General features: G+C 49.2%; 3 protein-coding genes across 3 annotated transcripts; 1 reads left to right on the top strand and 2 right to left on the bottom strand.

The window, feature by feature from the left end:
• LOC8063772 lies at nt 9938-10769 on the top strand. Its single transcript, XM_002438851.2, has one exon. The coding sequence runs from the start codon at nt 10048-10050 to the stop codon at nt 10324-10326; it is 279 nt and encodes a 92-aa protein (XP_002438896.1). The 5' UTR covers nt 9938-10047; the 3' UTR covers nt 10327-10769.
• LOC8063771 (probable serine/threonine-protein kinase At1g09600) lies at nt 11234-16627 on the bottom strand. The gene is made up of 6 exons (XM_002437432.2): nt 16004-16627; nt 12439-12756; nt 12124-12345; nt 11957-12039; nt 11805-11865; nt 11234-11647 (listed from the first exon to the last, which is right to left on the bottom strand). The coding sequence occupies exons 1-6, from the start codon at nt 16610-16612 to the stop codon at nt 11234-11236; spliced, it is 1707 nt and encodes a 568-aa protein (XP_002437477.1). The 5' UTR covers nt 16613-16627.
• On the bottom strand, nt 18810-21680 carry LOC8063066 (probable serine/threonine-protein kinase At1g09600). Its single transcript, XM_002437431.2, has 5 exons — nt 21212-21680; nt 20198-20515; nt 19886-20107; nt 19688-19770; nt 18810-19596 (listed from the first exon to the last, which is right to left on the bottom strand). The coding sequence occupies exons 1-5, from the start codon at nt 21380-21382 to the stop codon at nt 18942-18944; spliced, it is 1449 nt and encodes a 482-aa protein (XP_002437476.2). The 5' UTR covers nt 21383-21680; the 3' UTR covers nt 18810-18941.

Below are 23795 nucleotides of genomic sequence, written 5' to 3'. Positions count from 1 at the left end.
GCCCACTAGATTCCGACGAAAAGAAATATTTAGTGGGATTGAGCTAAGTACTTTTGCTACAGAATCTTGTTTCCTTCTCACTATGTTGAACAACCCAGGGAATTTGTCCTTAAGTGGTTGATTGCCTAGCCAAGTGTCAACCCAGAATCGTGTCTGTGTTCCGTCTTTCACCTTGAAATAACCAAGACTGAAAAAAGTGTCTTTAACATTCATCAGACTTTTCCAAAAATGAGAGTCTGTTGTTTTTTTGACGCAGCTCCCTACAGTTTTGTCTTTGACATATTTATTCCTCAAGAGTTCCTGCCACATACCATCTTCATTTAACAATTTAAAAAGCTATTTACTCAATAAACATTTATTTTGTAAATCTAGATTTTGTATTCCTAAGCCACCTTGTACTTTTGGCTGGCACAAAATTTCCCATTTAACTAATCTATATTTTCGTTTGTGTTGGTCATTCTGCCAATAAAATCTTGATCTGTAACATTCAATTTTTTCTAGCACCCCTCTTGGGATTTCAAAAAAAGACATCATAAACATCGGTAGACTAGAAAGCACCGAGTTTATTAAAACTAAACGGCCTCCTGTCGAGAGCAATTTTCCTTTCCAACCACTGAGTCTATTTTCAATTCTATTCTCAATTATTTGCCAATCTTTATTGCTTAATTTTCTAGTATGCATCGGTATGCCTAAATAACAAAAGGGGTATGTCCCAATATCACATCCAAATAGTTGCGAATAGAACACTTCTTGCTCTTTTGCTTTACCAAAACAAAATATTTCACTTTTATGAAAGTTTATTTTAAGTCCTGATAGTTGCTCGAAGGTAGTAAGAACCAGTTTCATATTTACTGCCTTCTCAACATCATGGCTCATAAAAATCACTGTGTCATCTGCGTACTGGAGGATAGACAAACCATCTTGAATAAGATGAGGGATGACCCCTTCTACTAGACCTGCTTCCTTTGCTCTAGCAATCAAAATGGCCAACATATCCACCACTATATTAAATAGTATCGGGGACATTGGATCTCCTTGTCGTAAACCTTTTTTTGTTTGGAAGTAGGATCCTAGATGATCGTTAACCTTGATATTAATATTCCCGCCTTGCGTGAACTGCTCAACCCAGGTACGAAACTTTTGTGAGAACCCTTTCATCCTTAGAGTTTGTTGTAGGAAGCTCCATTTTACCTTATCATATGCCTTTTCAAAATCTATTTTAAAAATGATCCCGTCCTGTTTTTTTGAATGTAACTCATGTATTGTTTCATGGAGAATTACCGCTCCCTCCATGATATTTCTTCCTGGAAGAAAGACTGTTTGAGTTGGTCTAATGATCTTTTGGGCAATAGTATTCAGTCTATTGCCCAAAATTTTTAATTTCATCCTTAATTTAGTTTTTTATTTCATACATGATTCAATAGCTAACATAAATTATACGATTTCCATGTACTCTTTAATTCCTATTTGCCTAACTTGGATATGAGGGAGTACTGCTTAGCCACCATCAATCAATCCAAAAGCATAAACTCAAAAACTTATCCAGCTTGTTATATCTACAAACCATAACCAAATAGTACACGGGTTGTCTTTAATACAAGGCAAAATTTGTTACGGGATACTGAAATTGACCTTCTTTTGTTGGTGGACATCGAAAATGACAAGATTTGTTGAAAGACATCTTACTAATGGACACCTAATAAAATATTCATTTATGGCTTCGAGAAGAGAAAGGCAGTGAGATATCCTTTATACCTCTCTCTTTCTTCTTCCTCTCTCGTATTTTTTTGCCCCATGGGTTAACCGCGACCTAGGCAAAGGTGGTGTGGTTGTGGCCTCGGCTAGCACCCGTGGCGAGCAAAGAGACGTGCTCGCGCCAGTGAGATGTGCTCAGCTAGGCGGGTCCACACCTGTGACTCCTGCGTGCTCACCGCGGTGGTGGCTGGCAGCGGTTCCCATGCCCAAACCTGCACCTCCTGCCTACTGTCCAGCTGTGGGCAGCCGGTAGCGGAGCTCGCGCACACGCCTCATGCGTGCTCACTGGCAGTGGCGGCCGGCAACGGTGCTCCTGCCCGGGCCTGAGCGATGAGTGGGGGAAGAAGAATAGGGAGTGAGAAAGAATATAGAGGCAGAGGCATAAAAGACATTTCACCACTCTTCTCTTTCATAAACGCCCCTTCATAAAAGTCATAAACAAATATTTTTATTCGTTCCGGTGCCTAACAGTAAATTCAGCAAATCTTACTGTTTTCAGTGTCCACTAGCAAAGGGACGTCACGTAGTAAATTTTGCGTTAATACAATGTACCCTTACTACCCCAAATTAGCGTTAAGGATTGCGTGATTCATTACATCAATAGTTAATTAAGGGAGAATAAATGTCCCAAGTCATGAACGAAGAGGAACTAACAAATTATCCAAAAGAAAGCCAGATAATGTACTGAACCGACACAATCGACTCCTCTAAAGGCAACGATGGAATGGAGCTTTGAATCACAACAATGGCTATATATGACAGGTTCGTGCAATGTAGGCAGCCAAAAGCAGACGAGAGAGACTGCTATTGATTTTGGTAATTTCTTTCGTGAAATGCAAATGGACACAGGAACAATAATGGAGATATAGATATTAATGGGCAGGTTAATTGTTTGAATCTGACCAAAAAAGAAACACATATAAATGCTTGACAAAAAGTTTCCTTGCATCTCCCGGCTTGCTACTGCCTGAATGAATTCATTGGCCCGCGCCAAGATGCCAAGGTTCCTGTTCGATTCAGGCGGGTTTGAAACTATTGCAGACATAATAAGAAAAAAAAAACATGCGAGCGGATGCTAGACATTGTACAATAATTCTTGCAGTAGCATTATTAGAATGTTTTGCTCACATTGTCCTTAATACTACTTCTTGTCAGCATCCATATATCAATATATGCATATACTGGTATACCTCCTCTAGTGTCACAACAGTAATGGTTAATACAAACACAAAGCTGATAACAATGATCTCCCTCCCTCATACCCAGGATATTTCAAAACACTTTGTATGTTTGTTTTTGCCTTTTCTATACCCTGGCAGTTTTATGCCATATTTGTCAAATTGAAGAAAAGTTCTATACTGCACTTTCTTTTTGGAGAAACTCTGCTGATCCCTCAAAAGAAAATTGAAGAAAAGCATTTTTTTTTCTTTTACTCTACCGTACCTAATAGAACTCGTTTTGCTTTGTTTGATTCATCAAAGGTAGCTAAACTATCTTTTTGGAACTGGTGAACATCAAATCATTTTTTACTGAACCACAAACCTTAAGAGCATTAAGCTGAATTTTTCCATATAGCAACCCACGGGCAGTCAGCCCAGTATGACGTTGGCGTGTTGAAAAGAAAATGAGTTTGCTCCTCGCTAAATATCTGAATAATACTTTTCCTCAGTCTATCGTGTAGGACCTTATCTTCACTTCTTCAGAGAGTCTTTAATTCAAAGCTCCAAAAACAATCTTTATTTCATATGTGGGATGTCACTCAAACCCCTTGGTAGCTGTCTTCCAATTTGGTACCAGAGAGCATGACCTTTGGTTTCGTACCTAATGCCAAGAATCTACTTTACAATGATGCTGACCATAACCTTTGTTCATCCTTTTTTGGATTTTTGGGCACAACATCATGAGAAAAAAAAAATCATGTCTCTGTTTCAATAGGATTTTGTTATGCTATTTTCTAAGATCGCTAAATGTTCTTATGCAAGCCTTTGCTTTCTTGCTTCAAACATTGCTTTGAGATCACTCTAAAAATATCTGGATCGAGGTTTTGCTCAATCCAAAAATTTATACACATCAGTGTGACAATTGTGATTTCATTGTCCTGGTATGATGAGTCCTGTATTTAGACCGACGATTTTATTATCATGTACATTTGATTTACTTTTGACCAATTTTTTTCTTTGGGCACGTTGCAGGGAAACTCCGGTCCCATTTTGATTCATGGAAAAAGAAACTTCAGCTCATGCCCTCCTGACAGTAAGAACATTCGTAAGGTATATAATCTTCCAGCCACATTTCCTTCTCTAGCAGTATTCGGCCTTCCAACGTGTATACATTGTTTTACTTGATTGCTATTGCTTGATAAGGAGGGATAAGTACAGTTGTCACAGGAACTGAACACCATCTTCAGATTCTGACAGACCATTCCACGTGCATGAGTATATATTTAAAAGTAGTGCTAGTATGAAGTGACGTGTAATTGGTATAGATGCAGATCTGGACCTAGATTCCTATTCCTAGGAAATACTAGTGCCAGTTTCATGTCAGGCTACACATTGCTAGCTCTTACATTATGTGACGAATTTAGAAGCTTCAGTTCCCATTTGTTTTGCAATGAGAGGCATGCATGAGTCTGAATCGCTGTGTATGCATGTAAGTATTACCTCAGATGGATGCAGGCAACAACAAGGGATCCAGTGGACCGGGAAGTGAAAAGAGTTCAGGAGTGAAAGGGAGACTCTGATAGCTCAAGGTAAGTTGGTGCTCTCTACCGTAGTGTCGTAAGTATTCACATATAGGAGTACTTCGCTCGCTCTAGGTCGTGTTCCGAGGAGATAGAAAACCTGAGGCTCAAAAAAGAAAGAAGGATAGCAAACATGTTCAGAGTGTGAGGGGACGGTTTCTTCCTTCCTTTCGCAAAAGATCTCGCGTCGCTCGACACTCGACAGATATCAGAGTGCTTTTGTGTGTGTGCGCGCGCGCTAACGAAAAGTAAGGCCTTGTTTAGTTCGCAAAAATTTTCAAAATTTTCCATCACATCGAATCTTTGGTCACATTCATAGAGCATTAAATAAAGATAAAAATAAAAATTAATTACACAGTTTATCTGAAATTTATGAGATGAATCTTTTGAGCCTAGTTAGTCCGTGATTGGACAATGTTTGTCAAATAATAAAAACGAAAGTGCTACAGTAGCCAAAAAAAACCAAAATTTTACCAACTGAACAAGGGCTAAGAAACGGGTGGATCATATCCGGCCGGAGCAGCAGCAAGCAACAGCGGCGAGAAAGTTGGGTTGTTGTCGTGATGAGCTTGGAGCCTTGCCCTTCCTGGAGCCCCTTCCCATCAAACACCTACAAGTGGCGTCCGACGCCGACCCAGTGGCCCCAGGCTAGTGGACTCCGCCGCGATGTTGCCGCTGACGGCGACTCGGGGGACATCCTGCCGTGCCGTGCCTCGGCTTTCCAGGCGACAGCCCGGAGCTTGGCATGATCCTCTGCTGACTGCTGAGAGGATCGGATCTTCCGGTGGATCGATCCTGCTCCTGCACGGATAGAGCATCCGCGTCCATGCTCCATGCTCCGTACGTACGCAGCGGCAGGCAGGCCCAGCTGATCGACAGACTGAGTAGCTGATTGATGGGTGTCGCCAACTCGCCATCGGTTGGCTGGGCCACTGCCGGTCGTGTCCGTCCGTCCATAAGCCATTGTCGTTCATCACAAAAGAAAAGGATAGGCGTGGAGGCCACTGGGTTTTATCGCTTGAACGCGAGGAACTCACTGCAGAACGTTCCTACATCCGTCGGTCGACAGAAGGAATAATATTTCATTTCACGGCACAGAAAACACACCAGTCATCTACTCTAGTACAGATAGGAATATTTAAATTTAATAAGACCGGTTGTTCCATCACCAGTGGGATGCAGATGCAGCAGCAGCCTAGACGGTGTGGTTTGGTTCGTGACGTGGAAAGCCCAGCAGCGGCAGCGGGAAACGACCGGCCGGTGAAGCTCCCACGCCGCAACGACGGATCGGATCGGAGAGCCCCAAAGCGTCGAGAGGCCACCGGCAACTCTCACTCGTGGATTTCGCACGAAACAGCGCAGAATCTCCCGTGATCGGCCGGGCCAAACGCAAACCCCTCTTCCCCGGCCCGCTGGCCTTGCAACCAGTTTTCCGGCGCGGAGTTTTAGTTACCCGTACGCGATACCGTAGCGGTACTAGTCCTCGCTAGTCGCGGGCGGACTCGTGGCTTTTCGTTGGTCCGGTAGCGGAAAACGACGGCGCCGGCGCGGCGGAGAAACTGCTCGAGAAGGGCCAGGTATTAGGCGACGGCGGGAGTTATAGTAGCAGTACGGTAGGAGAAAGCGACCGATGGGGCTGGGCTGGACTGGATGCGACGGGGACTAGTGATGGGTTCGGTCGAGGTCGACGAGGCAACACCACACCGATGGATCGATCGGGTGCATGACATGAGTGAGTGGGAGACGCGTCGATCCAGCACCACTCGCTGCATGTCCGCTGGTCCGTGGCGGCGTTTGCGTTACCGGATCAACCGATCGCTACCAGATCTTCCCCGTGTCGATCCGTGCACTGAACCTGACCGGGATGTCGGCTTGCAATTGCTCCGATCCCCCGGACGCACCGTGGTGGATGCGCTCTCTCTCTCTCTCTCTCTCGCCTTTGTTGGTCTCGGGGACACCGTACACTGTGGGTGGAACGCACGCACGCACGCCGTTGCTTAGCAATGCCATGCTTTACCGCGCGCGGGCGACACAGATGATCGACGACCGGTCCGTCCGTGGATCCAGGCATTCGTTCGTCAGCACCTTTGCTTGATTGCTTCGCCATCACTTTGGTACAACTCTCTGTTTGTTTAGTACTCCTCCTATATACTTGTATATACCAAGAAGATCTAGCACTAGGGACCTGTTCGGAGATCGCACGAGCCATGCTTTGACGGACCGTGCTCTCACTGACCAGTGGGTCCACGGCCACCGATGTTCCGGAAGTCGCCGGCTCGACAAGTCTGAATCTTCGCCGATGCGCAGGAAGCGTCGTGAAGATCGGCCCGGCGGGACCACGGCCGCCGTGGTGCGCGCCCAGCTGACCGATCCGGCATCCCGGGGTCCGGCGCTCCGGCCTCAACCTCGGGGCAGGCAGAGGCAGACGCAGCTTGTTCGCAGTTGGGCCAATCGAATCGGCCCGGGCCGAAAACGAGAGCAACCGTCTGGACGGATGGCGGCATCGCCCACGTCCATCCATGCCAACACCACACGTGGGTCACACGAACGGGTACGGTGTAGGGACGACCGGACGAGCGTGCCGCCCCCACTCCCTCGATCGACCTCTCTCAACATGCTACACAGGCTCTTCTACAGCACAGCACAGCACAGCTCAGCTCCGCCAAGCCAAACAATGCAGGATCCCTGATAGTCGAACGAATCAGTGGATGGCCGGCAGGATCGCGGAAACACGCCCGGGCTTGTCCAGTATTGCGGAACGCCTTTCCCCGACGATTATCTTTAGCATTCTGCCCAACTTTTTTTAAAAAAGACTGGCCTTTTGTCATGTAACGTGCGCGCGGTACGGACTGTGGTTGAAAATTGTAGGGGAGGACAACTGACATGATGAGATGTGGCCATACGATTCAGTATTAGGCATGGGAGCCTTTCAAGGAATTCTTAATAAGATGATCAAACGTTTAGATCCATGGAAAGGCAAGTACATGACCTCAGGGGGGAAACTGATTTTAACGAATACTTGTTTGAGTAGTTTGCCCATGTATGTTATGGGTTTTTATTTTCTACCAAAGGGTCTTCATGCCAAGATGGATACAATTAGATCTAAATTCTTTTGGAGAGGAGCAGATGACATCTTCAAATATCATATGGCAAAGTGGATGGCAGTGTGCAGACCTAGAGACCATGGTGGTTTAGGAATTATCAATACTGAAATCATGAACCAATGCCTCTTAACTAAATGGATTTGGAAAATTGAGATTGGATCAGATGAACTGTGGTGCAAACTACTTAAAGCTAAATATATACATGCAGGCAATTTCTTCTGCTCAAACCAGAAAGGGTCTTCTCAGTTTTGGAAAGGTTTACATAAAGTGAAACACTTATTTAAGTGGGGTGCAGAATACAAAGTTTATAGAGGTGATAGGGTCAGATTTTGGCATGACTCATGGGTTGGGAACATGCCACTAAAAACTCAGTTTGCAGCTTTGTATGAGATCAATGAAAATCAGCATGATCTGGTTTGTGACATTTGGGATGGAGAGGAATGGGGTTTAACTTTCAGAAGAAGGTTGCAAGGCACTTGGTTGGAGGAATGGGTAGGCTTACAACAGATTTTAGAGGGGGTTCATTTTGATTGTACTAAGGAAGATTCTGTTAAATGGGTGGTAGACAAATCAAATCATTTTACTACTAAATCTCTATATTACATAATAACCCATGGGGGGGTGAGGGATCGGCTTTGTGGCTTGATTTGGAAGAGTAAAATTCCTCTTAAAGTCAAAATTTTTCTTTGGCAAATGTATCATGATAAACTACAGGCTGCAGTAACACTAAAAAGGAGAGGGTGGCAGGGTAGTCCCCTTTGCTGTGTCTGTAACGAACATGAAACTGTTAATCACATTTTCTTTGAGTGTTGCTTTTCACAATACTTATGGTGTTGTATTAGAGATGCTTTTGGGTGGCATGATTTCCCGACGTCAAAACAGAATTTCTTATATGGTTGGCTGCCAAGGAGGCTGGGAGTCCCCCAAAGAATTGTGTTAATTTTCTTTGCTGCTCTTTCATGGGCAATCTGGAAAAATAGAAATAGTATGGCTATTCAGAAAATCTTTCCTGCAAATCCTAATGTGGTTCTGTATAATACTATCAATCTTCTTCAGATGTGGAGAGAGCTTATGAAGGATGCCGACAAGATATACTTATCTGAGATGGTGGAGATCCTTGGGTCCTGGATCAGCAAGCGTGGCCGTCTTCACACCTTTAATTCAGACATTGTTATCTTGTAATAAGTGTGTGTTGTTTAAGGAGTTTAGCACTAGCAGTGTGAGCTAGCTTCTTTCGTTTTTTGCAATATGGTAAACTGGTATCACCAGTCTGTAAAAACTTTTATTGCTTTCTCAAAAGCAGAGGTAATCTCCTTTCAAAAAACAAAAAAAAAAGATGTGGCCATACTATTTATTATAAACAAAAGCGGCGTATTTGTGATGCCAAGGATGAAAAAATATACAGAGGATTTGGAACGTCAGACTAGTTTAAGTTTCACTTATAGATATAATAGTATCAATGTTTATATCTCCGATTGGTTTAATTGCTATGAGAATATATTTCATACTTGATCTAATAATATTAATTTGGCATCATAAATGTTTGTAGCTTCTCATTAAATCTAGTCAAACTTTTAGTTGCTTAACTTCACGGGAAGTGAAAGTTACATTCCTTTTGGATGGAGGGAGTAGATAGAGTTTATTGTAGAGTATATAAATGGGTATTGTGTTAGAAAATGGTTAGATAGAGACATACTGTAAATATAACTAATTTGATTACATGTACATATTATATTTGTACACAAAACTCTCAATATAATATATTTTCTTTGTTCTAAACTATAGGGTACAACATAAAATTTTAGACCGTACTACAACACAAGTTGATGGCCTAGTGGACAAAATCGGTAAAGCATCAACCATCGTGGAGAAAAGAACTGACCAAACTTTCTCCAGTTTTAATCAAAACCATAGACAGAGGACAAGGACAATGATCACTAACCTAGCTAGTGGTTGAGATGCGTACCCCTGGACCCTTATGGCAAAGGCCGTATATTCTTCATATGCAAATTAATAATTAATTAAACCATGAAACTGTTTTTGTCCCAAAAGGACTAACACAAAATTGTTACTATGAATTATGAACTTCTATAGTGCATCCTATACAACCTTTAGTGCTCCTAAAACTTTGTTGAAAAAGGCCGTAGATTCTTGCGCTAAAACTGCAAGGAACCTGCATGATTATGATTAATCAAAGGGACACGACACGAGCCCATCAATCCATGCTCTCCGGTCGTAAAGGAGAACCAAATGGACCTGCTTTAGCAGAGCTACAAAACACAAGGTGGTCGATGCAAAACCGCCTAACAAATCAAGTAGAAAACCCCACCCCCTTTATCACGTTCCCCACTCTCAATTAGTAGCTTCATTCATTCATCACCCACCCCCTCCCCTCACTCATCATCTCCAGCACACACACACATCCAAGAAAGAAGAAGAGGAGGATCCATGGAGAAGTGCAGGTCGGTGCCGCACGAGCACTCGTCGGTGTACTACGGGTGCGGCGGCGGGTACGACTACGAGGACGTCGGCGGCGGTCCCGGGCAGGCGGGCAAGTCGTACAGCTTCAACGGGCCGAGCGGCCGCGACGACCCGGAGGCGAAGCGGCGGCGCCGGGTGGCGGCGTACAACGTGTTCGCCACGCAGGGCCGGATCAAGACCACCGTCCGCAGCAGCGTCAAGTGGCTCAAGTCCAAGTTCTCCGACATCCGCTACGGTGGCCTCTGAACATGAACACTCAACCTGCTACCTGCATGCAATCCATCCTACTCCTACTCCACCACATATATATGCATGATATATATACATGCATGAGTATATCATGATGCTCATATGAAATTACATATGCACGCATAAGTATATGTGTGCTAGCAAGGCCAACGGCCAAGCTAAATAGCTGCTGCATATATATATGGAGGCAATACTGTGTACATGCTATGTTTAGATGCATGTGTGCGTGTATGAACTGTGTGTGCGTGTGCATGGTTGGTCTCAAGTCACTGTGTGCTTGCTTTCCAGATCGGCCCGTGTGTTTTCAGTTTGCTTTTACTCTGTCAGGAAAGAAACGGTGGTTGGTTGTACTCTGCTTGAATCTGCAAATCAAGTTGTATCATCAGTCCTCCCTCTAAAAAGAAAGTTGTATCATCAGTCATCATGCCCTTGCTTTGATCTGATTTGCTTTTCAGTTTCCACCACAGTTGTTTGTGTTTTCTGTTTTGCAAGTGGAGGATTTCAGTTTCAGACTTTCAGTGGTTGAAATTCGGCCTTGCTGATCTGAATTCCGGATGGTTTATTTCTCTGGCAAAGGCGAAAGCCGAAATCTCTCTTTTTGATCGTTGAAAAAGGTGCTCTTGAGCACAAACGACGCAGGCTATTGGCAGCAAAGATCGATCAACCAGCTCGATCTGAATGAATAATAAAACTAATGGTTCATCTTTTCTGAAGAGATGATTATTGGTACATGTAATGATATGAGGCATCCGTGCCCATAATTCAGAGGATGCTCAAGCTCAACCGGAGAAGAACAGCCGCGCGGCCGGCGTACTGCTTGGAAGAAGGTAATTCGTCCGATCTGTGCAGCGCCGCGGCGGCCGCCTCGAAGTCCGACACGAAGGCAGCCGACCTGCTCTCTGGTTCACGGTGCCGCCACCGCCGCTGCCGGACGACAGCTCGCCTTTGGCCTACTCTTCCTCCACGCCGTCGTCGCCATCATCGTGGTCCGGAGCCGCGACCAGTTGGTGGTCCTCGGCTCCTCGCCGTCGTCGTCGCTGCCTGAGTGGTGGGAGGTGTTTGCCGTCGGCACCTGCTTCTGATCTTGCGCTGGCTTCTGAACCGGGCTCGCTTCCTGAACGACCCGGCTACCCGAAAACTGTTTCGCGATTGTGCTGGATGAGGCGCTGACGATGTTTTTTTCGTCGTGAGCGCTGGAGGAAGCATTAGCAGCACCTGCTGATTCTTGGCCTGGATTTCCTGTGTTAATCACTGGTTCTTGGCCTGAGTTCGCCGTGTCAGTCAATTCATCATCAGTCCATTCATCACTCTCCTTCTCCTGGTCATGGACACGTGTGTTGCAACAGAGCCCAAAGACAGAGCACGCAGTCAGGATAACAATGGCGGAAGCAGGGATCATTCATTTGTTCCAGCAAGAGTTTAGTTTCGTACTATATGTAGTAAATATAAAACGGGCCTAAAAATGCTGGGTTTACCTCGACCAATTTCAGGGGGCCACCTGGAACACGAATGAACTTCAGCGATAGCGGTCTCCTCCTGCACGCAAGATCAGAGAGCGCTCGTCAGCCAAACAAAGAGGCGTTTTCCGCAACTTGCCTGGGTGGTTCTCCACGGCCACGGTTCTCACTTCCTCGGGTCGACGCCCTCCTCCACCTTGTACACGACGGGGAGCTCCGAGAGGTCGCACGGCAGCGGCGGCGTGCTGAAAAACTGCAGCAACGGCAGCAGCAGCACTTGTCAGCAGGGAGCAACAAGAACAGGAGCGAGCCAAGAAGTAATCAGGTGACGACGCACGGTGCTCTGCAGGGCCTGTCCGGCGGTGCCGCGCGCGGCCGGGTCGAACGCGAGGAGCGTGGCGAGCAGGCCGATCGTCGACGGCGGCAGGTCCCGGAACCGCTCGGCCGTCGTGGACTTGTACGTCTCGGGGGGCTTGAGCGACGGCGAGAGCTCCATCTTCCGCCAGTAGTCGTCCGGCGGCGACCCGAACAGCTCGAAGATCTTCAGCAGCTGATCCTTCTGAACGCACCAAACAAAGCAGGGGCAGCCCCAAATGTCCTATCACAATTTTGCAGGACGAGAAAACGAGAACAAGATGAGCTCTCAGCTCACCTCGCCACTGCCGTGCATGAGAGTCTTGCCGAAGAACATCTCGGCGAGGAGGCAGCCGGCGCTCCACAGGTCGACGCCGACGCCGTAGTTGGTGGAGCCCAGCAGCAGCTCCGGAGCGCGGTACGGGAGCGAGACGACGCGGTTGGGGGCTGGCTGCCAGCGACCGGCGCCGTAGTCGCTGGAGAGGCCGAAGTCGCCGATCTTGAGCACGCCGTGGCGGTCGATCATCAGGTTGGCGTGCTTGATGTCCAGGTGAAGGATGCCGCGCTCGTGGCAGTGCTGCAGCCCCTCGAGCATCTGCTGCATGTAGCACTTGATCTGAAACCGAGCGAGCATTGACAACCATCAAAAGAAGAGGTTTCAAATGTGCTAGAATTTCAAAAAATAAAAGTAATATTGACATTCAAGGAGCTTAGCTTATATAACTTTTTTCTCGATCACGCTAAAGGTTTACGCGTCATTGTACTGAGATAGAGAAAAAGTTTGATCGGCGCCCTAGGTGGTCATAAGAGATATACATGGACGCTCGGATCCTCCCTGATATACTGAAAGCTATGCTGATCAACCTGAGTTGCGGCGTTAGCTAGGAGAATATGCTCGGGCTATCGAGCGGCAACGATGCTGTTTGTGTGGACCCACATCACCGTCCCATGGAAACCACTCCTATCTATTACTGGGGTCCCCGCTGAAGATTTCATTGTACGCTTCAGAACTGACGTCAAAGGAAACATTATCCCGCTAGTTAATTCCATACGCTTCAAGATAAGGTATTCACCTCTTTTGTATGTCGGGATATATGATATGATCTACACCGCTATCCATATACTCCTCTTGGGAAGCGTGGACGGCGTACATCTGTAGTGGGCTGTGACATCGGGTAGCTCAGGAGTGGTCGCGGCAGAGGTCAGGGATAGAGTACGGTTGATAGCATCCTAGGCAGCTACAACCGTCGCATCGCCCAGGGGTGGCTGCCCTGACCAACACTTGGTCAGGATGTGTCTCGACTGGCACTTGTGACGGCCATGGACCTGCCCGTACTGGATTAGGCGATCATTGAGGCTGGCGGCGGTGCTCGTGGCCCAGTGCCGGCATCCATGGGCTAGGAGGCTGCGGCGACGGTGGCTTTGTGGTCTATGTGCACATTTCAGGTGGACTAGGACTAGGTCTACTTCTACAGCTTTGTTTTGTTTTATACTAAAAAGTGATTGTAAATTTTATGAGAATCATGCATTGGGCGTTTCGGAAGCAGGTTATCAATGATAAACTAAATTTTACCTCTAAGAGCATATGCCCTCACAATATGGACCATGGGATTTGCACTAAGATTCGTGTCCGCCTTTTTCTATTGTCTCTTTCTTGCTGGGCACGAATCTCAGTACGAATCTTGTGGTTCACATTGTGAGGGCATGGACGAAAAAACTGCTTTTGGTGTTTGCAGCTTGAGCAGCAGAAATAAATTGGAGTACCTCTCACTGAAATTGGCTAGTTCACATGTGCCACAAATCATAGATGTGACCAAGACATGTGCAAACAATATGCCAAACATAATCGCTGTCAGACAATGGACAACAGGAAGGTTGATAGCGGCCATGTTCGTGTAGAAAGTGACGGTGGAACATCTTAGTGTTCCACGTTTGGATACATAGGGTGTGTTTGGTTCGTGTCCTCTATAAGCCTGGCTAGTAAAATTAGGCCAGGCTAGCCCAAGCCTGCTTGTAACAAGCCAGGATGGACTTGTTTGGTTGTATGTATCAACTAAGCTTGGCCAATAACTAAATGTGTTTGGTTGTCTAATTTGCACTGCATACAATTACCTGTTCTTTATTCTAGTGAGCTCACTCCCTCTTAGACATTTCATCGAACACCTGGTCTCCTCTACTGTGACTGAGCTGGAGCTGAGCCTTGCTCGTTGGTGCGCACCTCGGCGAGGATGAGCCGCCCCCACGGCGCTCCGTACGCGACCCGCCGCCCGCCCGCCATGGCAGACCACCTCGCGACCCGGCCGCCACTGAGCTTCGCGGGCGCGTGCTCCTCTCCAAAGCCCAGAGTGCTCGGGAACGGCCATGGCGATGCGGTCCGCTGCGCGGCAAGCCATATTCTCTCCCCCGCTCGGGCCCCGCGGTCTTGGCCCCTTCCTCTGTGGTCGCTCCTTGCCTGTCGCTCCTCGCGTGGAGCCGTGCCGAGCGTCGAGCTCCGCCACCGCGCCGGCCGTCGAAAAGCACCTCCCTCGAGCTCCGATGATGGACTGGACGGACAACCACTATCGGACGCTCGCACGGCTCATCTCGCGGCATGCCTGGCTCTACACGGAGATGGTCGTCGCCGAGACCGTCATTGCCGCGCTTGGTGGAGCTTCGCGAGCAACTGAGCTTCCCGAGAACCGTGGCAGCGGCAGGTGCAGGCGCGCCGACGCGGAGGCCACACCCCGCGTGGCGGGGGGCGAAGGCGGTCGAAGGAGACCCCGCCGCCGCGGCGGAGGAGCAGCGGCACCCCCCTGCACCACCCCTGCAGCGACATCCCGCCGTCGGCACCACGATGCGCATCCCGCCGTTGGCGCGCGACATCCCTCCACCACCCCCTGCAGCGGCACCACGATGCGCATCCCACCGTCGGCGCATGGCCGCCGGTCGCGTGACGGCGACGTCGGCGCCGGCTTCCTCCTCGTCTTCGTCGCCCGAGATGTCGCAGGGGAAGGAGAAGGAAGATGGCGGAGCTCGGAACCACGGGAGCATGCGGAATTCGGAGATGAGCAGTCACCGGTAGGTGCCGAGACGGTGACGGAACGACCACGGGGAGCTGGCTCGGGCCTGGCTCCACTTGAACGGCCGAATCGGCTGTTCGACCCTAGCCAGGCCCTGAGCGTACGGCTGGCTAGATTGGGCCTAGCCCCGGAGGCCGAACAAGCAACCAAACAGACTAAATTTGGCCCCAGCGAGCCATGGCCAGGGCTGGCCACCAACCAAACACACCCATAGAGTAATATGGGGATGTTCGAGACGGCTCTGTTCCACGTTTTTCAGTTTTGATTTATATTTTTTAGCCAAACAATTTTAACTCCACGCACTAAATTTAAGAAAAAAAGTGGAGTTGTGAGAGCATCTAAAAAGGTACTCCACAAACTCCAATTTTTTATGAAGCTGTTCCACGTTAGAGTTTGTGGAGCAGAGTAAATCTTTACGAAACACACTTAAAGAGTAATTAGTCTATGATTAAACACTAATTACCAAAATAAAATGAAAACACTATAGTATTTGTTAAACTTTTAACACCATAACCAAAAGTGTATTTCCCAGACGGTGGAACATCCCAGTGTTCGATCTTCACGGACACAAGGTGCGCAACATGGCCGTTGGATGGGTGGGTCAAAAGGGGAAGGACAAACGACCACAGGCGCCACAACAAGAAAAAGGCGGCGTATCCAAGGCGAGTGATGAGCCGTGGGCGTGGGCTCTCTTCTGGCGATGACGGCCACCCGGCCGCCATGGTCAGGTGACCGTCGACTCCTCGTCGTCGTGGTTCATGATCTCCGAATGAAAGAAAGGAAAGGGGAGGACGACAACGATACCTGCGGCTCGGTGAGGCACTTGCCGGAGCGGAAGACGAGCCTGGCGAGGTCGTCGTACATGAAGTCGAAGACGAGGTAGATGCTGCGGCGGGAGGTGGCGACGCCCTCCAGCTTCATCACGTTGGGGTGGTCCAGCCGCCGCAGGAACTGGATCTCCCTCGCCATGAACCGCACGCTCTCCGACTCCGACCTGTTGAACTCCACCTTCTTCAGCGCCACGATCCGCCCCGTCCCGCGCTCCCGCGCCTTGTACACGCTGCTGTACGAGCCCTCACCGACCTTCTCCATCTTCTCGTACGCGAAGACGCTCTTGGGGACGATTCCCTGCAGCGTCTCGCGGGGCACGTTGTTCAGCAGCCACGTCGGCCAGCCGTCCACCAACTCGTCCTCGCACCGCGGCGGAAGCGGCGGCGGGGTCGCCGACGTCGCGGCTGGCGCCGCCTGTGCTGTGGCGTCGGCGTCGGCATCCGGCGTCTTCCCTTTATTAGAACGTGCCCCTGTCTGATTGCTAGAACTATTTTGGGAGGATGTTTCTTCAGTGGTGCTCGCTTGGGGCGCCAGCACGCCCATCACCGCCACCAGCGCCGCCGCCGTCATCCGCATCGCCATCTCACTTCTGTAGAGGGTGGCACTAGATAGTGGACTGCCTCTCCTCTACTCTCCGCAAAACTGATCCATTTCCCTTCCAGCGTCGTCTTCTCCAATTCATTAACGTCAACCAGCAGTGCTTTGGCTTCTTGCGTCAACACAGCAGTCTTCCAGTCAGCACCAGGTAGCCTGTGAGGCCTTGTAGCAATGACCCTCACCTTGTTCAAGCAACTCTTGAAATCTGGGACATTATCCCTCGGACACATAGTACTCCAATTTTGCAGCATGGGTGTTACCTTCAGTAACAGCACGCATCCATCCTTCCAAAGAAGACCCTGAAAGCAAACTGTTTCTCAGTTTACAAAGCCCCCACAGCTCAGCGGCACAGAAAGTATTAGCAAGTAGCACCCACAAATTTCTTATTACTCAACCACATAGTTTCTAAAGAAATAAAATCTGATCCCACCTGTCTATTTTAAACTTCATACATAACAGCCCACAACTTTTTATAGCATCCACACAATCAAAGAATAAGTTTGAATGGGTTCAGCCTAAAAGGCTTCAAATCCAAGGCAAGTCAGCAATTTTATGCAAGGGTAACATCCTCCAATACCGCAGGGCAATGGCGCCAAGGCGAGATGCAGCTGAACAGCAGTAGACAGCATTTCATTCCCAGCTGTTTTCAGGTTTTCTTTCCTGTTATTTTCTGCTTGGTTTTTGCCAGTGTACAGTTTTGTCTTAAGTTGTTCAAGTAGAAGTAGATGGTGTTCGGTCTGTAAAGTCGAGTCTGTAAATTTTCGCTTCATTTTGTCTTTCTATCGTCTAATAAAATCATCGACAAGCTTTTGCTGTCCCTTCTAAAAAATGGATTCAGCCTCTGAGCAAAACAAACAAGAGGGATCATCAACTTTTCTCCTAATGCTTAAGTTATCTCTAGTTAGAAGCTTATTCTTAGAAAGCAGCCATAAGAAAAAAAAAATGAACCCTTGGTGGGACCTTTGAAGCCCAAACTGCAGGAACATGCACACGAGTCACTGTTCGTTTGTCTTATAAGTGCCGGTCAACAGTGTTTTTCTCTCACAATAAATCCGTACTTTCAACCATGACTTTTCAGACCAGCGAACATATTGGTACAAGGATTGGGAGGAATACACTCCCTGGGAGTTAAACTACCAAACAAGAGAATCCTCTTCTTCTGTAAAACTAATGGTAGATGCTAATTGAACTACTTCTAACCAGAGGTTAAACAATCTATCATCAATACATCTTCTTAAGGCACAAAATATCAGTTAGCATTTATAACCCATTTTACCATTAGTTTAACTTCTACCATCCCAGAGAGTAGCAACTGTTGCATCCTTTCAATTGACGACCAGAATGTAAATCTCCTCAGTACTAGATAGCCAGACTAGAAGTTCCTAACCAATAATCTTTCCAAAACTTACACTTCTTTCCATTTATTATTCGCCATTTATAACCCATTTTGGCCGCAGAGGCAGCCCACATCATACCCTTAAAAGCTCAGAAGCTCCACAAGTTGAACTGTAAAGATGTTTGGCCTATCAGTCTCATATTCAAAATCTAAAAAAACTTGCCATAGCAAGCAGAACACTCCATGAACAGCAGTAGGAGATTCGGCAGTCACCGTCTGGAATTTGCCAACGGTCTTCTTGAGCTGAGAAACAAGGAGAAGCCATGGGCTCTGGCTCCTGTGGGCTCCTCGGTACAAAAAATGCTTCGAATGAGCATAGGCGTGAGTTTGAGTCATGGACATGACTATACTCATCACGTACTAGTGTGCTACTACTCTTAGTAAAATCGATCAAGCCTCGTATATATAAAAAGTGGTGGGATAAACTTATTGAAAGAGAGTGATGGACCAGAATTTGAAAAAAAAAGAGAAAATTTTCCTTTTAATATTAATTACGTCGGCAAAATCAAGTTGATGAACCAAAGTTGTGTCGTCATGCCCTTGCTTTGATCTGGTGTGCTTTTCATTTTCCACCACAGTTTGTTTGTGTTTGCTGTTTTGGAGGTGGAGGATTTCAGTGGTTGAAATTCGACCTTGCTGGTCTCTGGATTCGGATGGTTTATTTCTCCTGGAAAGGCGAAACCCGAAATATCACTCTTGATCTTTGAAAAATGGTGCTCTTGAGCACAAACGACGCATGCTGTTGGCAGCAGCCAGCAAAGATGGATCAACCAAGAACTGGATGAATGAATAATAAAATAAAACTAATTATTCTTCATTTCTGAAGAGATGATTATTGGTACATGTAATGATATGATGCATCAGTCTCCACAATTCAGAGGATGCTCATGCTCAACTGGAGAAGAACAACCGCGCGGCCTACAGGTGATCCACAAGAACGTACTGCTTGGAAGAAGGGAATTCGTCCGATCCGCGCAGCACCGCGGCGGCCGCCTCGAAGTCCGACACGAAGGCAGCCGACCTGCTCTCCGGGCCGACGCGCTTCACGCTGCCACCGCCGCTGCCGATGCCGGACGGCGGCTCGCCACCGGCCTCCTCCTCCTCCTCCTCCTCCTCTCCGTCGCCGTGGTCCGGAGCCGCAACCAGGTGGTGGTTGACGTGGTCCTCGTCGTCGTCGCTGCCTGAGTGGTGGGAGGCGTTTGCTGTCGGCAGCTGCTTCTGATCTTGAACTACCATCTGAACCGGGCTCGCGTCCTGAACGACAGGGCTAGGCGAAAACCGTTTCGCGACTGTGCTGGATGAGGCGCCGACGATGGCTTTTTCTGATGATGCGTCGTGAGCGCTGGAGGAAGCATTGGCAGCAGCTGATTCTTGGCCTGGATTTCCTGTGTTAGTTACTGGATCTTGGCCAGGACTTACACGGATGGTAATGTCCGACGGCCGACTCCGCATGGGCTGCGCCTGCGCCTGTTTCTCAGGAGGAGACCCGCTGTTGATCTCCGACTGCTTCTCCTCCTCGGCTTTCTGCTTGCCGTCCTTCCGCCTGTGGCTCTGCGAGCGCGCTCTCCTCGGCCTGCACGCAAGATCAGAGACCACCCGTCAGCCAACGAAAGGGCCTTCTCCGAAAACGTGCTTGTCTGGTTCTTCAGGTCCACGGTTCTCACTTCCTCGCGTCGACCTCGTCCTCCTCCTTGTACACGACGGGGAGCGCCGAGAGGTCGCACGGCAGCGGCGGCGTGCTGAAGAACTGCAGTAGCAATGGCGGAAGCGCTTGTCAGCAGGGAGCAACAGGAACCGACCGGAGCAGGCCAAGAAGTAAAAGTAAATGAGGTTGCTTGGTTACTCAGGGCCAGGGGACGCACGCTGTTCTGCAGGGCCTGTCCGGCGGTGCCGCGCGCGGCCGGGTCGAGCGCGAGGAGCGTGGCGAGCAGGCCGAGCGACGACGGCGGCAGGTCGCGGAACCGCTCCGCCGTCGTGGCCTTGTACGGCTTGGGGGGCTTGAACGACGGCGACAGCTTCATCTTCCGCCAGTAGTCGTCCGGCGGCGACCCGCACAGCCTGAAGATCTTCAGCAGCTGATCCACCTGCAAGTATCAAAGTCCCACCACTATTTCTCAAGAAATTTGCATGATGGAGACGACGGCGAGAACGAGATGGAGCACAGCTCAGCTCACCTCGCCACTGCCGGGCATGAGGGGCTTGCCGAAGAACATCTCGGCGAGGAGGCAACCCGCGCTCCACAGGTCGATGCCGACGCCGTAGCTGGTGGAGCCTAGCAGCAGCTCGGGCGCGCGGTACCAGAGCGTGACGACTCGGCTGGTGAGCGGATGCCGGCGGCTGGCGCCGTAGTAGTTGGCGAGGCCGAAGTCGCCGATCTTGAGCACGCCGTGGCGGTCGATGAGCAGGTTGGAGCCCTTGATGTCCCGGTGCAGGATGCCGCGCTCGTGGCAGTGCTGCAGACCCGCGAGCAGCTGCTGCATGTAGCACTTGATCTGCAACCGACCATGCATTGGCAACCATCAAGAGAAGATGTTTCAAATTTACTAGTCTGCTAGATTTTTTTTTTAAAAAAAAAGAACTTCAAGATGCTTAGCTTAGATTATTTCTGGTCTGTGTGCACATTTGATTATACAAAGTACAGAGTGGTAGTAAATTTCATGAAATTCAGGCCTTGGGCGTTACACTGTTCCGGAACCAGGGTTCTCTGCCTCCATTGGCAGAATTGACAACAAATTGCCAGCAGAGCAGGTCTAGACTCTAGAGTACACCTCTAAATTGATCGGTTCACGTGTGCCACAGACCATAGATGTGACCAAGATGTGTGCTAACAATATGCCAGACACAATCACTGTCAGACAATGACAAACAGCAAGGTTGATTGTGGCCGTGTAGCTTCGGAAAGTCTATTTCCATACGGTGGAATGTCCGAGTGTTCGATCTTCACTGACACAAGATGCCCCAACATGGCCATTGGCCGGCCGGTCAGATGGATTGGATGGGTCCAAAGAGGGAAAGACAAACCGCCAGCCAGAAACAGGCGACGTATCCAAGACGAGTGACGAGTGAGTTCTGAAGAGGACGGCCGCCATGGCCTATGGCCAGGTGTCCGTCATCGTCGTCGTCGTCGTCGTCGTGCGTGGTCTGCGAATGAGAGAAAAAAAAAGGAATGGGAAGGACGACGACGATACCTGCGGCTCGGTGAGGCGGTTGCCGGAGCGGAGGACGAGCCTGGCGAGGTCGGAGTACATGAAGTCGAAGACGAGGTAGATGCTGCGGTGCATCCGGGAGGTGGCGATGCCCTCCAGCTTCATCACGTTGGGGTGGTCCAGCCGCTGCAGGAACCGGATCTCCCTCGCCATGAACCGCACGCTCTCCGACTCGGACGTGTCGAACCGCACCTTCTTGAGCGCCACGATCCGCCCCGTCCCGCGCTCCCGCGCCTTGTACACGTTGCTGTACGTGCCCTGCCCGACCTTCTCGATCTTGTCGTAGGCGTCCGCGCTCTTGGGCACGATGCCCTGCAGCGCCTCGCGGGGCACGTTGGCAAGGAGCCACGTCGGCCACCCGTCCACCAGCTCGTCGTCGCGCCGCGGCGGGTGTGGCGGGAGCGGCGACGGGGTCGCCGACGACGACGACGCCTGCTGCTGTGCCGCGGCGTCGGCGTCGGCGTCGGCGTCCGGGGTCTTCCCCCTTGGGACGGCGGCGGCGGCGGCGGCGGCTCGGCGGGCGTGTTCTTTGGCGGGCAGAGCCGGAGCGCGCTCGACGGCAGCGGTGGCCGGGAGCGGGTCGGAGAGGCGGGAGACGCTGGAGCCGGGGAGGTAGGCGTTGTCGCGTTTCAGGCGGTCCACGCCGCGGCCGTCGCTGCGGGCGGGCGAGCCCCGCGAGGGCTTCCCCTGCGCGCACCCCATGTCGCCGCCGCCGCCGCTGCTGTTCCCGCGCCGGCGCCGGCGCCGGCCAAAGGGAAGGTGGAGCTGGAGGAAGGACACGGAGGGAGGCATCAACGAGGCGGGAACCGGCCACCCAGGTCGCGCCAAGCTTATAACGCTCGCTCGCCGCCCACTTGAATAATAGTATTCACCAGCGGCCGGCCGGCGCCGGTCGACTCGCGAGCGCCGCGCGGCGGCAGAGCGCGCGCAAGCGGACGTCGACGTCGCGGCCTATGCCAGCAGCCGTGTACGTGCCCGCGACCTGCGTACGCTGCCGTCAGTGGCAAGGTCAGTGCAATGCAAGACCAAGGCGGTGCTCGGCCAGCTCGGAAATGGGCGGACGCTGCGGAGGCCATATGGCGGCGCCATGCAGCCATTCAGGACAGTCCAGGGGCTGGGCTCGGCGACGCATTAGCGTCGCTCGCTCGCGGCGTTCTCGAGGCTTGACGACGGGGTCCTATGGTCCGATTTTTTTTATTTTTAATTAATATTTTAACAATAACCATTGTAAAATAGATATTGCAAAGAACTGATCCTTTTTGTCACGCCAGAGCGGGTGGCTCGTTATGGTGGGTTATGCTATATGTCAACAATGCTTAAATTTGCATTAGTGTTTTATCACGTTCAACAGTTTGCGTGGAAATCTTCTTTACATACGAAACAGTTTGCGCCCAATACAATTTGCTTCCATAGGAAATGGTGGACACGGGCCGATCTACAGCAGTAGCATGGCGATGTAACTGTCCCTACAAAATTTCTTAAAAAACATCTAATATATATACCCTTTAATAACATGTATATATAGTATATTTTTATATACAATTACTACTCTGCTCAGCCCATACAACAGCCTCAACACTCTATATTTACAACTATTTTATTATCATTTACTAATTATATTATGTCTATATTGATGAACTATATTATTTTTATCCGTACTCCCATGATTAAAATCTTAAATCCGCCACTGGTGGACACTTATGTTTCCAAAAACATGAAGAAACAAATTGTTAATAAGACCCGTTTGGTTGCTCTCGATAAAGTTTACTGCTCGTCACATCAAATGTTTAGACACATGCATAGATTATTAAATATAGACTATTTACGAAACCAAAAACACAGCTAGAGAGTAATTTGCGAGACGAATCTTTTGAACATAACTAGTCTATGATTAGACACTAAATGTAAAATAAGACGAAAATTTTATAGTATCGGTTAAACTTTAACACCTCCAACCAAACACCTCATAAGTGGAGCACATAGCCTCACTTGGAGTGACAAAGTCGATGCCTAGGGTGGGACCCACTGCCGGTCACGTGGGACCTGGTTAAACCTGCACGCCACGGTGGACACCTTTGTCGTGTCAGTGCATGTTGCGCGATAGCATGGTGCCGTTGTGCCACCCGCGCTGGCACGACCAAAGGGGTCGGTTCTCCCAATATCTATTTTACAATTGTTATTATTAAATATTGATTAAAAAAGATTAAAAAATCCCCTACGGTTCCACTGTCCTAGGATGGAAACAGCAGTGCCATAGGAGTATAGGACGAGCCCTACGGTCTCAGGAGCAGAAAGCTGGACTGCCAGATGGGGCGTAAAGAACGGAAGGAACGTTTGGCAGATGCTGGTGAAATTTGTGTTACGCATGGACTTCTGGAAGGAACAGCAGGTGATGATGTTTTATGTGGCTGTGCTGTGTGCTGTCAAGGTGCAATTTGTGCTGTTTTTTTGTAGACAAGATGCCTTCGCAGGGCAGTTCGTCAGCCCCTTGCAGCTGTTGCCACGGTGTTTTTGTGAGAGGGCCTGCAGCCGCTGCAGCAGCAACGGCTGCTTTTTAGCGCGGCCG

Source organism: Sorghum bicolor, chromosome 10 (genome assembly GCF_000003195.3).
Source record: "Sorghum bicolor cultivar BTx623 chromosome 10, Sorghum_bicolor_NCBIv3, whole genome shotgun sequence".
NCBI lineage: Eukaryota > Viridiplantae > Streptophyta > Magnoliopsida > Poales > Poaceae > Sorghum > Sorghum bicolor.
This window is presented reverse-complemented; position numbering and strand designations above follow the sequence as displayed.